The 13,315-nt window shown below is 38.5% G+C and overlaps 3 protein-coding genes across 6 annotated transcripts; all 3 read right to left on the bottom strand.

The window, feature by feature from the left end:
• Nucleotides 1–216: 216 nt before the first annotated feature.
• On the bottom strand, nucleotides 217–3,122 carry malsu1 (mitochondrial assembly of ribosomal large subunit 1). The gene is made up of 4 exons (XM_031299033.2): nucleotides 2,718–3,122; nucleotides 1,017–1,192; nucleotides 844–925; nucleotides 217–724 (listed from the first exon to the last, which is right to left on the bottom strand). Exons 1-4 carry the CDS (start codon nucleotides 3,037–3,039, stop codon nucleotides 570–572), a joined length of 735 nt encoding a protein of 244 aa, XP_031154893.1. The 5' UTR covers nucleotides 3,040–3,122; the 3' UTR covers nucleotides 217–569.
• Nucleotides 3,123–4,643: 1,521 nt separating this feature from the next.
• Nucleotides 4,644–8,716, bottom strand: smpd5 (sphingomyelin phosphodiesterase 5). Of its 3 annotated transcripts, XM_031299036.2 has the most exons (9): nucleotides 8,491–8,700; nucleotides 6,646–7,354; nucleotides 6,130–6,510; nucleotides 5,901–5,976; nucleotides 5,644–5,784; nucleotides 5,439–5,528; nucleotides 5,288–5,351; nucleotides 4,991–5,150; nucleotides 4,644–4,764 (listed from the first exon to the last, which is right to left on the bottom strand). In XM_031299036.2, the coding sequence occupies exons 2-9, from the start codon at nucleotides 7,249–7,251 to the stop codon at nucleotides 4,657–4,659; spliced, it is 1,626 nt and encodes a 541-aa protein (XP_031154896.1). In that variant the 5' UTR covers nucleotides 7,252–7,354; nucleotides 8,491–8,700; the 3' UTR covers nucleotides 4,644–4,656. The 3 variants fall into 3 exon arrangements, with proteins under 3 accessions (XP_031154896.1, XP_031154895.1, XP_031154894.1); XM_031299035.2 differs by having other exon boundaries at nucleotides 6,130–7,354; nucleotides 8,652–8,716; XM_031299034.2 differs by having other exon boundaries at nucleotides 6,130–7,354.
• A 2,324-nt stretch (nucleotides 8,717–11,040) lies between these two features.
• Nucleotides 11,041–13,252, bottom strand: LOC116049413 (speriolin-like protein). Of its 2 annotated transcripts, none has more exons than XM_031299042.2 (4): nucleotides 13,014–13,252; nucleotides 11,839–12,042; nucleotides 11,625–11,749; nucleotides 11,041–11,441 (listed from the first exon to the last, which is right to left on the bottom strand). In XM_031299042.2, the coding sequence occupies exons 1-4, from the start codon at nucleotides 13,174–13,176 to the stop codon at nucleotides 11,109–11,111; spliced, it is 825 nt and encodes a 274-aa protein (XP_031154902.1). In that variant the 5' UTR covers nucleotides 13,177–13,252; the 3' UTR covers nucleotides 11,041–11,108. The 2 variants fall into 2 exon arrangements, with proteins under 2 accessions (XP_031154902.1, XP_031154900.1); XM_031299040.2 differs by having other exon boundaries at nucleotides 11,839–12,057; nucleotides 13,014–13,247.
• Between the last annotated feature and the right edge of the window lie 63 nt (nucleotides 13,253–13,315).

Raw genomic sequence — 13,315 nt, 5'->3', positions numbered from 1 at the left:
AAGCATCAACTGGAATGGCTTGCTCCTGGCAGACAAACTGCTGAGTGAATGGGAAACTGTTTTGGTACTTTCTTTTGGCAAAGGGACCATTCTTTGCCATGAGTACTTTCAGTTTTAATAATTGTGTAAAATTCACTACTTTGCAGTAAATATGGCTGAAGAAAAACCCTGTCACAATACAAGGAATTGTTTAGAAAATAATTTGAAGACATCTAGAATGGTATTAAAATAATTTATGTTTAACCATCACAATATGTTACAACATACAAATTTTCTCCAGGACTCAAAAAAACATTCAAACAAACACGGTGATTTTACAAATACCACCTGATGCCCTCTATTGGTCAAATAATATATGAAAAGGAAAGGTGTACGCAATTAATCAACATGACGGGGCAGTGATTCCTACAGTATTGCTGTACAATCCATTTTCATTTCTTAATTCCAAACACAAAATGTTTTTTGGGATAATTTAAGTGACAAAAAAACTGCTTTTAATTTTACTCAGGGTTAAGAAATGATGCATCCAAAGTGACAAAGCAGTAAAGTCTGTTCACAACTTAGATGTGTCATTTTGTTACTTCAACATCATATATGAAGTCTTCTGGTAGCGTCTCCGTGGGCATGCTCATCAGCTGCTCATCATACATGCGGAGAGTCCAGAGTTTCTCCAGCTCGTACACTTCTCGGGTCTCTGGAAGCATGAAGTGAACAACCATATTCCCTGAGACAGAGAGAGGAGCAGAAACATGAACACCACTGGTAACTATCGACAAACACCAATTTATATAAAAGACTGTCTAAATTGTACATTAGAAGATAGGATCTCTATGCTTTGCATACCGAAGTCAATACACATCCAGTCCTCTGCATCCTTTCCTTGGATCTTGACATTCCGAGCGCCATCTTTCTTTAGAAACTTATACTGGAGGAAAATCATTCATTGTGTAAGTTTCAAAAACAAACACAAGTTGCACATATCAACATTTGAGAATGACAAAACAAATGTTAGTTACCACTTTGATGGCATAAAGTGCCATTGCGCGGAGGTGTCTTGGCGATACACCACTGACAACAATGAAGTTCTCTGTGTATTTAATCTGCTCTGGTACTTTAATCACACAGATGTCCACTGCATTTTCCAGACGCAGTAAAGACACCAGCACATCGAGAGTGAACGTCTCAGAGGATCCTGAAGAAAACAACAGTAAAAACATTTTGTCTGACAATAATCAAAAGTATGTGAACGCTACAGTGTATCTTTTTTCACTCAATGCATGGTATATTTGTGCTGAAACAGAGACATGCCATCACATACAATAATTAAAGCAATGCAGGGTGACTCAGGGGCCTCATCCATTACAGTTACTAAGGCTGAAACTAACAATCTTCTCAATATCCATTAATTTGCTGATTATTTTCCTGATTAATCACTTTATCGTTTAGTCCACGTGACAAAAAAAAAACCTCAAATACTCAGCAACTATTTTGATAATCAATCGTTTTAAGTCATTTTTCAACCATAAAAAGCCACACATTTGCTGGTTTCAGCTTCTCAAATAAAAGAGTATTATAATAAACTAAATATGTTTGAGTTTTGGACTGTTGATTGGACAGTCCAATACTCAAAGCAAGCTATTTGAAGATGTCACCTCGGGCTCTGAGAAATTGCAATGGACATTTTGCACTACTTTTGGACATTTTATAGGCAAAATGGATCAATCGATTATCTGGGGAAATAATCAGCAGATTAATCAAATTAATAATAGTTACAGCCCTATAAGAGCCCAATGTGATGTCTTTAAATTTGTATTTTGTTCAACAAACACAAATATTCAATTAAGGTTGTGTTATGTTCATTATAATTAATTAAAAAATATATTATTCTATTAATCAATTCATCATTTGATCTATTAAATGTCAGAAAACAATGAAAAATGTCCATCACAGTTTCCCAAACCCCAAGGTGACCTACCATATTCAAATATGTTTTATTATCCAAACATGGATGTGTAACAAAACCGTGTCCAACCAATAGTGCAACAACAAAGATATTCAGTTTACACGTACACACGTATGGTAAAAAAAGAAAGAAGCAAAATAATCAAATTTAAGATAAAATTAGGGCTGGGCGATATGAAAGAAAGAAAGAAAATCAAATATCACAATATTTTTGACCTCAATATCGATACCGCAACGATATTGTAGTGTTGACTATTGGTGCTTTCACAAAATATTTACACAATGACATTTTGATAAATAATCATCAGTAATGTGGATAAAATGACTAAGTGGGTAAAGGCAAATAATAGAACAGTTACTATAGTCTGGTAAGTTCAGAAAATGACATAACTTTACTGTAATGCAGCCTTTAAAACCAGGAAAAGACAATACTTATGCCATAATACGATATCCAAAATCTAAGACGATATCTAGTCTCACATCACGATATCGATATATCGATATATTGCCCAGCAATGATACATTGATTAAGAAATGACTTGCCAGTGATTCACTTTTCAACTCTAATTCAATTTAATATAATGTAACTTAAGACAAGCTGTAACCATTACATCTTTGGCATTTTTCGTTTAAAATTACAAGATTACTCAATTATAATAAAAACATTTTAAAAAAAAAAGCTATTTAATATATAAATGTTATATCGACCGGTTCAATGATTAGTCGACTAATCTTTCCAGCTAACAGCTACTTACTTTGACTCAGGGCACTGCTGTCACAGTCCATCTCATGCGATACCTCTTGAAACACGCCAGTGCTGCTCTTGGAATCACTGCTTTCACTACACATCTCTGAATAAAATCGTGTTGTGTCTAAGTGACGGGCGGATACATGATGCCAGTGCGGACATGAGGATAAACTTGATGTAAAACGTCGAGGCAAATACAGACTGTCACGAGCTTTGGGGATCGAACAGACGCTTTTAAAAACACCCGTTTGCTCCAGTAAACCGCTACTTTTAAATACCGATGATACCAGTTTCTTACAGCGACTTAGCATATTCATATTCATATTCATTTTAACTTGTACAACATAACAATATCAGTCAATGCCATCCACGAGCCTATGCTAAAAAATGAGCTAAAAACAGGAAGTAACTCTCGTCCTTGTCTTTTAATTGGTTCGTGCGGCTTCTTCGTTCTTCTTCTTCTTCTTCTTTTTATTTCCGGCAGACTAGACGCATCCATGGCGTATTGCTGCCCTCCGCTGTTCTCTAATCGCTATTCACAACTTAATTAAAAGTCGTTCTCTAATCGCTATTCACAACTTGATTAAAAGTAATTATCTATATATTTTATATACTCCAATACGTCGCAAGTACTCCATCAGTTTCTTCAATTTGTTCCAACTGTCCAAATTCAATAAAGTGCATAAAGTAAAAACAGTTTCTCCAGTTGCACCCAGTTCTCTGAACAGTTTCTTCCTCTGAGGAGAGTACTTCCTGCACTGCACAAATACATGCTTCACTGTTTCCTTGTCTCCACATTCACACTTTCCATCAGGATGTTTACTAATCAGAGACAGCCCACTCCTCAGCCCACAATGCCCAAGCCTCAATCTGGATAAAACTACTGCATCTCTTCTCTTACATCTATAATCACATCTTTCTTTCTCTACCATTCTTTGTACTGAATAATAAGTTCTCCCCTTCCTTTCACAATCCCATAAATTTTGCCACATTTCTTTTACTGACCTATTAATTATTTCTGCGTAATCTGGTGACCCATACTGCACATTGATTTGAACTCTTTCCTCCTGCACTGCTTTCTTTGCCACCTCATCTGCCTCCTCATTACCCTCCACACCCATGTGCGCCGGAACCCACATAAACCCCACCTCATACCCTGCTTTATGAATTCTATACAACACTTGCATAATTTCAACAAGTAAATAAGGTCTGGACTTAGATTTGGTACCTTTAATTGTAATTAGGGATGCAGCTGAATCACTACATATGACAGAATGTTCCTGTTTGTTATCTTCAATCCACCTTACTGCCCATACAACTGCCACCAACTCTGCAGTAAATACTGATAAGTGATCTGGAATCCTACAGCCTTTTTTATAACCTATTTCAGGTATACTAATACCAAAAGCCACTTTACCGCTCTCAGGATCCTTCGACCAGTCAGTATGAATTTGTAGGTAGCCTCCCGGCTTCTTCGTTGGTCACTTTCCCGAAATAAATGTAAAGCACCCCCTATCGACCACAAAGTGTATCGACCTCAGAACATCAGATGGGCATATTCAAATATTACCACTTATAGTTGATGGCAAATTAAAAACAAGAGACAAGGTATACAATTGTATTATTCTTATTATTATTTATTTCTGTAGGAAAAATTTCAGAGTGAAAAATCCTAAAAATATATTGTTTTACAAAATCAATGCATCTGTCCTTAACGGGGTGTAATGTATAAAATTGTATGTATAAAATTGTAAATATACAGTAATTGTAAAAATTTCAATAATTCTATATTAATTCAACCTGAGGTATAATCTAATTGGTCATCACATTGTCATAGAAACCACAAATTCAAGTATGTAAACAAAACGTTGTGCATGTGTAGATCACTGTCCATTTTTGTATACTTTGTTCTCTTTGTTTGTATGTCACTGTGTTCACTGTGGTCGTCATTGATCAGCACCGTCAGAGTCCATAATTACATTCAGTCTCAAGCCCACAGGAATATGGTCTGTAAGGCCAGCCAGCTGGGTTATAAAGGTCACCTCTTCAACTTCCTGGATGGAGAAAAAGAGAGTGCATGTTTTTTTATGATGCTTTACGCTTTTTAATGGGGGATAACTTGTTTTAAGACCTTAAGTACTGACTCCTAGTCAGTAGTTTTGCCATGTGCAAATGTTTAAATGAATTATATGGCATCTAAAAGTAAATTGTAACTTGAATGAGAAGTAATGGAGAAGAAGACCGAATACAAGAAAAAAAAAAACACACAGGGACACATACTGTTCGGCAGTGCTTTGAAATGGAGCTTTCACGGTATAGGATGTAGTCGATCCGACGACCAATCCACGGCTGACCAGCCTCAGGGTAAACCAAAGGGCAGCCCTCTGCAGGAACAGGAGGGGAGATATACTGCCTTCTTAGATCCTCTCGCTCCAAGGTTCTACACAGATACACAGAGAGGACAGAGTGGATCTTCAGATCAGCTTCAGTGAATAAACAGTGAGTAAGGAGTTCTGGTCATGTCACATTAGTAGTGATGTGCTGTGCAGAGGCTTAAGAAAGTAGAACTGAGTGTACCTTTGTAAATTTTCTGGGGTTTTTATGTCATCTTCATACAATGTGGGCTGCTCCAGCAGAGTACCTTTAGATGCAAACCAATAAATTGTTATCATTTGTCTTGTATGTATGCCATATTTGCTGTAGTCTAATTGCTTGAAATGGTACGCACCAATGACCCAGGGCTTCTCTTTTCCAGGCCCTGCCCTGCAAGGATCTCTGTATTCCTCAAACAGATGGTGATTCTGTTCCAAGGTGTCATCTAGACAAACAGAAAACAATTAAATACAAACAAATAAAATACCTTTTGGTAAAGGTGCTTACAGAAAAGAACAAAAAACATTTAATTAAAGAATAGAATATTGTCAGAAACACACCAGGTGAGCAGTTGTCAAAGTTGAAATCTCCACAGAGTACATCAAAAGCGACATCCTCGTCAGGCAGTTTGTTGGCAGTTTGAAAATCGCTTATCCACTTGGTAACCATGTTCAACTGCTCACAGCGAATTTCACCTTCACCTGATTGAAGAAAACCCAGACCAGCTGTAACAGGCTTATCTTATCTTTGTTTTCTCAAAGGAAAATGCCAAATTTTGAGTTAATCTGAGCAGAGCAAATCAGAAAATTTGACTTGCCTTCTGGTGCGTGAAGATGTGTGCAGTTAAAATAGCCAACCACATTCTTCTGTTTCAGATTCTGCCCGATTAGCACCTGACAAAATCCCAAAACATTAGCATTACATCCATTTTCACTGTGTTCCTACTGTGACAAAAGCATGAGTAATAATTAATATGAACTCCACAACGCAAAAAGGACAACTGCATTAACTGATAGTGACCTAATACATGATATTAAATAAGGTACCTTAGCAGAAAGGAGGCCCTTTGCAGCCAGTGCGTCTTCCCCACGGCCATTGGGAAACCAGTGGTACTGGGCCTCGAGCACAGGGAAACGGCTGGCTAGAAACAAGCCACTGTTGAAGAACTTGAAAGAGGAACATCTGCATGGTGGCTGGCAGGCATACACACCAACGTCATACAGTATGTGTCCAAACACAGGTCTTAGTGCTTTGGTGAGCTTCTGTGCCGCCCTCTTATCAAACACCTCTTCTAGGCACAGTATATCCACATTTGCTGGAAACAATGACGACACTTCCCAGGGTATATCGTCCTGCTGGTGAAGACCCTGGGAGAGCAATGCTCTGGGAGCACTCCGGTGACCTACTCGGCCCTGCTGGTTGGAAATCTGATTGGAATTGAAAAGGGGAGAAGGTGAGTCAGTCGAAGGCTCCTCTGTATCATCACACGGCACACAGACCACGTGACTATTGGACTCTGGAACTGAAACATGTACTTCAGCTAAATCGGAATGATGACTCACTGGGGGCTGTGCTTGTCTATCAGTAGCCCCGTATGTAGGTGAGTTAACTCTGGGAATTATGCTGTTGGAAGGGCTGAGAGTACCACAGCTGCTGGGGGAGTCAACAAAGATGCAGATATGGGGTCGACACACACCCTGCACAATGTGCTGACCTATGGCAGCCGCCCTGCGCTGGGTGTGCCCCAGGTTGTTGAAACGAGCCAGGCTGTCAGGCAACAGACACAGGTTGGCTGTGGCAAATCCAAATGATGCCTTTCCTTCCAGCTCAAAGCCCCTGTGTGTCTCCTTCTCTGGTGAGGATGGTGTCTCTCTATGGTAGTAAAAGGGCCTGCGGCAGGCCTGAAGAGGTGCCCAGAGAATAAATCCAAGAAGAGCCAAGGGGGCTGTAGCAAGAAAAAGAATTAAGAAGATAATAGAGCTGAAAAATACTTTAAGGGGGTGGAGGTAGCATTCCTGCTCCAGTCGCTGGGTTTGCTCCAGGGTAGTGGACTTGACTACAGCAATGAGGCGATCAAGAAACCAGAAGCAAGGCAGGATGAATGCCCATCCCACAGCATGGATGCCTGCAACAAACCCATTAGGAAATGGAGACGACTGCAGAGCCATGCTTCTGCCCCTTTTCTAAGCAACAAACAGAATGAGCAACATCGGGACTTCCTGTTCTAGCCTCATTCCAGGACAAAGTCTCGCTCATGGGCTCCACTGGACACTAAGACAAGAGAAAGAAATTAAAATGATTAAAATGTAATGGCATAGCTCTATTCTTACAACCTATATACACAGTTACATTGTGGGTTCTCAGGAATAACTGGATTTCATTCTCACATTGACTTCATGCAGTTGTAAAAAACAGACCAGACCAGCTTACTGCATGCTTATGCAATGCATCATGATCACTTTTAAGGAGGCAAAGAGAAAACATGGTGTAAACAGCCTATAATCCAGCTGTCACCTTCTGCACAGTGTTGCTAACCACTGGCGATATGAGCCTGTCTGAACACCACACCTTTATGTGTATTAAAAGATTAATTATACAGTCGGAAGTCATCGTGTGTGTTAAATATTTGTCTAATCTTGTATAGATTTTATTTTTTCATTTCTAATCTGATACATTTTTTAAAATGGTAATATATTCAGAACGTGTGATACAATGACATCAATTCAAGAAGTCTGGATACTATACATTTTAATGTGAAAAATCAGACCATATAATGCAAACACTGTTTTAGCGTGGATTTGCCCTTTAACCTTCAGTATGTTGCACTCAAGCGGTCACTCATATTGCAAACTAAGCTATAATAACCAAGGAACCTTTTATCAGTTCCTTGGCTATTAACAGGACAAAATAGGACAGAATACAACCAGGAAGTTGCAAACCCCTAGCTAACACCCCGATTCTATTTACAATCACCCCATTCAAAGCAGGCTACCATAACTTGAAGTGTTTTATCGTCAAGGGATGCGAGCTTTCTGTGTCATTGTGCCTGCCTGGTCAGTCGATACTCATACAGGTAGGTTAGGGTTAGGTGGGTCACAGCAATGGTAACGTTACTCTGTTCGCCTGTGTGCAGGTATGCTAAGATAACAGTTTCACTTATAAACGATTTAGAAAGACGTTCAAATCTGCATAAACATTGGTGTTTATAACCGCATATGGTTGCGGTATAATTATAGCACCTGAGCATTTAAATCTCACACTGAATACATGCTTTAAATAGTCTACCTTTTTAATTATCGCAAATGAACGCTGTAACCTGTTCTGTTGCGTAGCTAGCTTAAAACAATCGGCTAACGTGGCAGCACGTTCTCTTAATACATCCATGGGCAGCACAGATGCTGTCTTACCTTAGCACGAAAACTGGGTCAGTCCGTCTGGTGAACAGCAAACAACGTACTAATACATTTATTTTATTAGATTTATTTATTAGGTTGTCAGACGTTCAAGGGAAATTAACTGTTTCTAACTTAAAAACAGATACCCGGTTCAGTAACGAACTAACACTAACCTACACTTCTCTCAGAGGCTTTTATTAAGCCACACCCTAATGGGGTTGTCCTGGTGTCGGGCCCGTGTGGCACGTGATCTTACCTGAGCTCGACCATAGCGACAGGCTAGTAGTTTCCTCTTATATACGGTCTATGGTAGTTTCACTGTCTATGGAGCTGACCTACTATTGAGTAGGATAGTTACTAAAGCAGACAGACAGGATAATATACTAGTTCCTATTTGATTTTAATATTGAAAATAAAGGAAAATATTTTACAATAAACTATATATTTACTTTCTAAATACCACATCCACAAATGCAAATTCAATGGTTATAAACCTTTCTTTCCTGTTTTTAAGATATGCAACCTTTGTGACCTTGCAGGACTGATTTTGGAGCATCTTGGACTAAAGTTGGTGCTAGGATTTAGACTATTGAATAAAAAGCCTTGTTGTCCTCTTTGCCTGTATACCTCTGAACCTTGTGTTGTCAATGTTGTAATGTGTTTGTCTTTGTATGTCCTATATGTATTGTATATAATTTAGTATTGATTAAAAAAGTAAAAGAAAACAGTAGGATAGTTACTGTAACCAAGTGAGTACTCTTCGATTCAGAATATCCAACTAAATATGCAGTGACTTCAGGACGATCTTGTGCAGTCACCATGGTTGCAAGTATAATTCAATCAGGAGAGACTTGTTTGCAGATATGCAAAGGTTTATTGTACATAAACATAATAAAGTGTACAGAGTCTTTGGAGATTAGACTCCATCGTTTACTAATAGTTAATTATAGGGGTAGAGAACCATCATAACCCCCCGATGGAATCCAGACACCGGTGGTGGCGGAGAAGGAGCCCGAAGACCAGACCGAAGGAGGATCCGGAGCGGTCAGCCGGAGAAAGACGATGACTGGAGGCGGAAGGGGGGGTGATGGGTTGTACGCTAATACATCCATGGAAACGACAGCTTGAGAAACAGATTTAAAGCGGTGTTGTGACGCTGTGATTAGCCCTTGGAATTCGTGGCCGATTCTGATTGGTTTAACAGGAAGGTGAACGCCTCCAACAGCTGATTCGATTTAGGAATAGAGCATTGATAAAGAGTTAGGTCTTCCTGAAAGAATTTACACTGAGCTACATTACATGTTTACATTTATTTATTTATTTTGGCAAAAACCTGTAATTTATGTTAAGTATTAATCTACAGGCTATAGTCCAGCATGTGTAGCCTACATTAATGTTGCTGCAGAATAAATTAATAAATCATGAAGATTATTTCACCTGCTGGAACAACTATCTTGCAGAGAGATAATAGGAAGGCCCATAATAAACTCTTGATGATAGCTTTTAGTCCCTCGAGTGTTATTACTCCAACCCAGTAGTGGAATGTAATTACATTTACTCAAGTACTGTACTTAAGTACAAATTTGAGGTACTTGTACTTCACTTTAGTCTTTTCTTTTTACCACTTTATATTTCTCCTCTACATTTCAGACAGAAATATTGTACATTTACTCCACTTCATTAATCTGACAGATTTAGTTTCTAGTTACTTTACGAAACACACAAATACGATATTTTATTATAAATTAAACTACCCAACAATATATACTGTAAGTCCAACTGAAATGATTAACCGATTAAACACTTAGTTGACTAACAGAACTATTTTGATCGTTTCCAGCTTCTGAAATGAGAAGATTTTTCCTGCATTGAGTACTTTTACTTTTAATACTTTAAGTACATTTTCCTGATGCTACTTGCATACTTGCAGGTCTTTTACTTGTAACAGAGTATTTTTACAGAGTGGTATTAGTACTTTTACTTAAGTAAAATTATCTGAATTCTTCTTCAAACACTGCTCCAACCCTAGACATCACTTGTCAACTAAACAGCATTTTTTTTTTTTTTTTTTTAAATACATACATAACACATAGCATGCAATAGGCTGGTTTCAGACCTCTGAATTGCTGCCCACATGAACTGCACCAAAATGGTAATTCAATTTGATTATCAGGCTAGGTCCCTGACCGACTCACTCATCTCATGATCCATGATGCTAGGCATACAGTACATCTGCTTAGCAGGCATCAATATGCTTCACTGATTATTTCTTTAACAGGTTAAGAAATTAAACAGCCCCAGTATAATACTGAATATTGGTTCAAATAAGAACCCACTGTTAGATGTCTTTTAACAGGTTGACCTTTTTGTTTGTACATGAAATCAGTTTGAGAAAGACTGAATGCTTTATGTATATGGCCTCAATAAAGTTGGCTGTTCAGTTTTACCATGCATACTTGCAAAGTGTATATGAATAAGCAAATATGTAACTGTGATTTTTTTGTGTAGTTTGCCCATTTTTAGAATGGCAGGTTTTACTGTGTGCACAAAACCATAGCCACGCAACATTTATCAGTGTTTATTTCCGATTTGTAGACAGTATAAGCTTTGCTGGTCTCATACAGTCATGTCTACCAGAGAAGGAGAGGCCTTCCATCCTTCTCGGCCATGTCGCAGAGGCAGGTGAGCACAAGGAGCAGGTCCCTCTGAAGTTTTCTCGGTGCAGTGGTCATTATCTGCTTTCTCAGGAAATCTGAATTATTGTAGTCAATTGTCTGTGTGCTGTTTTCGCCAGGCCTCTCCTTCAGGATCCCATAGGCGTTAACAATAAATTCAGTGAAAGAAGGGTGGAGTTTTAATTTATACCCAAGCTGGTTCAACCTCTCCATGAGGTCAGCATACCTCTGAGTGAGATGAAGCTGATAGCCTTCATCTACCTTCCCTGTCAGCGGGTGTGTGGATACCTGCAAAAGAGTAAGAAAGGCATAATTGACTTCCTTTCTGATTTATATTTTGTGTGCAGTTTTTTTTTTTTAATATGAACTGCTAATGGGACTAGTTGTTCAAATTTGATCTCTTATTTGTGCACTGAAAAGTCACACAACCAGTTTTTCGTAGATAAATAAATAGAAGTCTTCCTTTCTGACCTCTCTAATTTTTTCTGGAAAATTGAGCAGTGTGAAACCATAAAGCCTCCTATGGCTCTGGAATACATGGGACAGAATCCTCCTATCGAGTTGGTATGCAATCTCTCCCAGCAGCCTGTATGGACCTGCAGTGAAATAATTAAAATACATTTTAAAAATAATCTGTTTCATTTTGTTACTGCTCTAAAATGTCTACGTGTCTGGCATCGCTCACCTTTGACCTCAAGAGGAAAATCAGCCTGGCAGGTTTGAATCTCTGCTTTCTCACTTGTATCTGTGTGCACCGAGCTTTGGAGGAAAGACTTGAAGTCGACGGGGGATGAGGTTCGTTGTTCGTGTATTAATCTGGTTTGTTGCAAGTCTTTTCTGAATTGTCTCTCGTTAGAGGTGTTTTGCAACAGACTGGATGGGTGCCTTCCTGGGAATGAGCAAACTGATGACACAGAAACGGTACATGCTTCCTCATTGCAACAGCCTTTTCACTTGCTGGTATTGACTAGCTACACACTGTACACATCTGTTTTAGCCTCTTTCCACTGGCTCCCAGTATGTTTTAGGATTGATTTTTAGATATTTTTGATTAATTTGAAGCCTATTTGTGGGCTGGGTCTTTCCTGATCTTTTAGTCCCATTACAAGGCTTTTGTCTGTTCCAGAGTCACAGCTTAAAACCTGAAGAAAGAGCTTTTGCACTCAGGACAATGAGGCTCTGAAACGATCTGCCTGAAGAAATAATGCTTGCTGAGTCAGTAATAGCTTTTCAATCTTGTTAAAACCTTCATCAATGAACTTACCCTGAATTTATTTGAGTATTTTTTTTAACCTGATTTAACTTTAATTTTCTTGTATATTGTGTGAAGTCATGTAATTAATTTGCAACCTCATGAAAAGGCTCTTTAAAGAATATAGCCTAATTATTACTCATGTAAAAATGTGGTAAAGTAAAAAAAAGAAACAAAATCCTTCTCAAAATCCCTGTAGAACAGTATGATTGAAAGATGTACTGACATAGAAATTTTAACACATTTATTCTATAATTGTGAATTTACTCTGAAGTCTTGGAAAGACTTAAAGTTAGAGGACTATTTATGTTATACAGCTAAGCAATCATACACAGCTAAGGAATATGGAGACTGTTGCTTACATTGATTGTGGTTTTTCTTAAGCCGTTTAAATGTGCTCTAGAAATAAACTTTAATTACTTACTATACTTGCACATGCTTACACTTTACTGTACTATTACTCTGCTTTAACAAACAAACAAGGCCAACCAGAACTCTAACACTGACCTCAGCTTATAGGTCAACAATTGTGTTTCTAGTCTAATAATTTTGCTACTGCCCTGACTAATCTAAACTGCACCCTGGCAGAGAAAAACAAGTTACAATACCTGGCAATTCCTCGAGAGCGTCATTATTGAAGCCCTGCATCCTGGCTCTCCACAGGTCTGTGTTTTCCTGGACTACACTAAACATGGACTTCAACAGATTATTCTCCTGTTCAAGTTGTTCATTTTTTGAAAGCAAGCCGTTAATGGTTTGCTCCAGGTCCATTATGGGGCTCCTGGTTTTACAGCTGAGCCACAAAACACCTAAAACCTTCTGGACACTGACAGAATCGTATATCAAATCACAACAGAGCAGAGTTCTGTGATGCGATTCTGTCAGGATTCTTTCACTCAATACAAACGAC

The sequence above is a fragment of the Sander lucioperca genome, chromosome 10 (assembly GCF_008315115.2).
Source record: "Sander lucioperca isolate FBNREF2018 chromosome 10, SLUC_FBN_1.2, whole genome shotgun sequence".
NCBI lineage: Eukaryota > Metazoa > Chordata > Actinopteri > Perciformes > Percidae > Sander > Sander lucioperca.
Note: the sequence above shows the minus strand (reverse complement) of the source record. Positions and strands in the feature narration are given on the sequence as shown.

Bases quoted from the DNA above. Each gene is read 5' to 3' on its own strand.
- malsu1 (XM_031299033.2), bottom strand. From the start codon at position 3,039: ATGAATATGAATATGAATATGCTAAGTCGCTGTAAGAAACTGGTATCA. The intron at 926-1,016 runs GTAACTAACATT...ATTTTCCTCCAG, and splicing joins CACTTTATGCCATCAAAGTG to TATAAGTTTCTAAAGAAAGA. The intron at 725-843 runs GTATGCAAAGCA...TCTCTGTCTCAG, and splicing joins CTGGATGTGTATTGACTTCG to GGAATATGGTTGTTCACTTC.
- smpd5 (XM_031299035.2), bottom strand. From the start codon at position 7,251: ATGGCTCTGCAGTCGTCTCCATTTCCTAATGGGTTTGTTGCAGGCATC. The intron at 5,529-5,643 runs GTGTGTTTCTGA...CTGTTTGTCTAG, and splicing joins CTTTGACAACTGCTCACCTG to ATGACACCTTGGAACAGAAT. The intron at 5,352-5,438 runs GTGCGTACCATT...TTGCATCTAAAG, and splicing joins AGAGAAGCCCTGGGTCATTG to GTACTCTGCTGGAGCAGCCC.
- LOC116049413 (XM_031299040.2), bottom strand. From the start codon at position 13,176: ATGGACCTGGAGCAAACCATTAACGGCTTGCTTTCAAAAAATGAACAA. The intron at 11,750-11,838 runs GTGAGCGATGCC...ATTTCACTGCAG, and splicing joins TTTTCCTCTTGAGGTCAAAG to GTCCATACAGGCTGCTGGGA. The intron at 11,442-11,624 runs GTCAGAAAGGAA...ACTCTTTTGCAG, and splicing joins TTCCAGAAAAAATTAGAGAG to GTATCCACACACCCGCTGAC.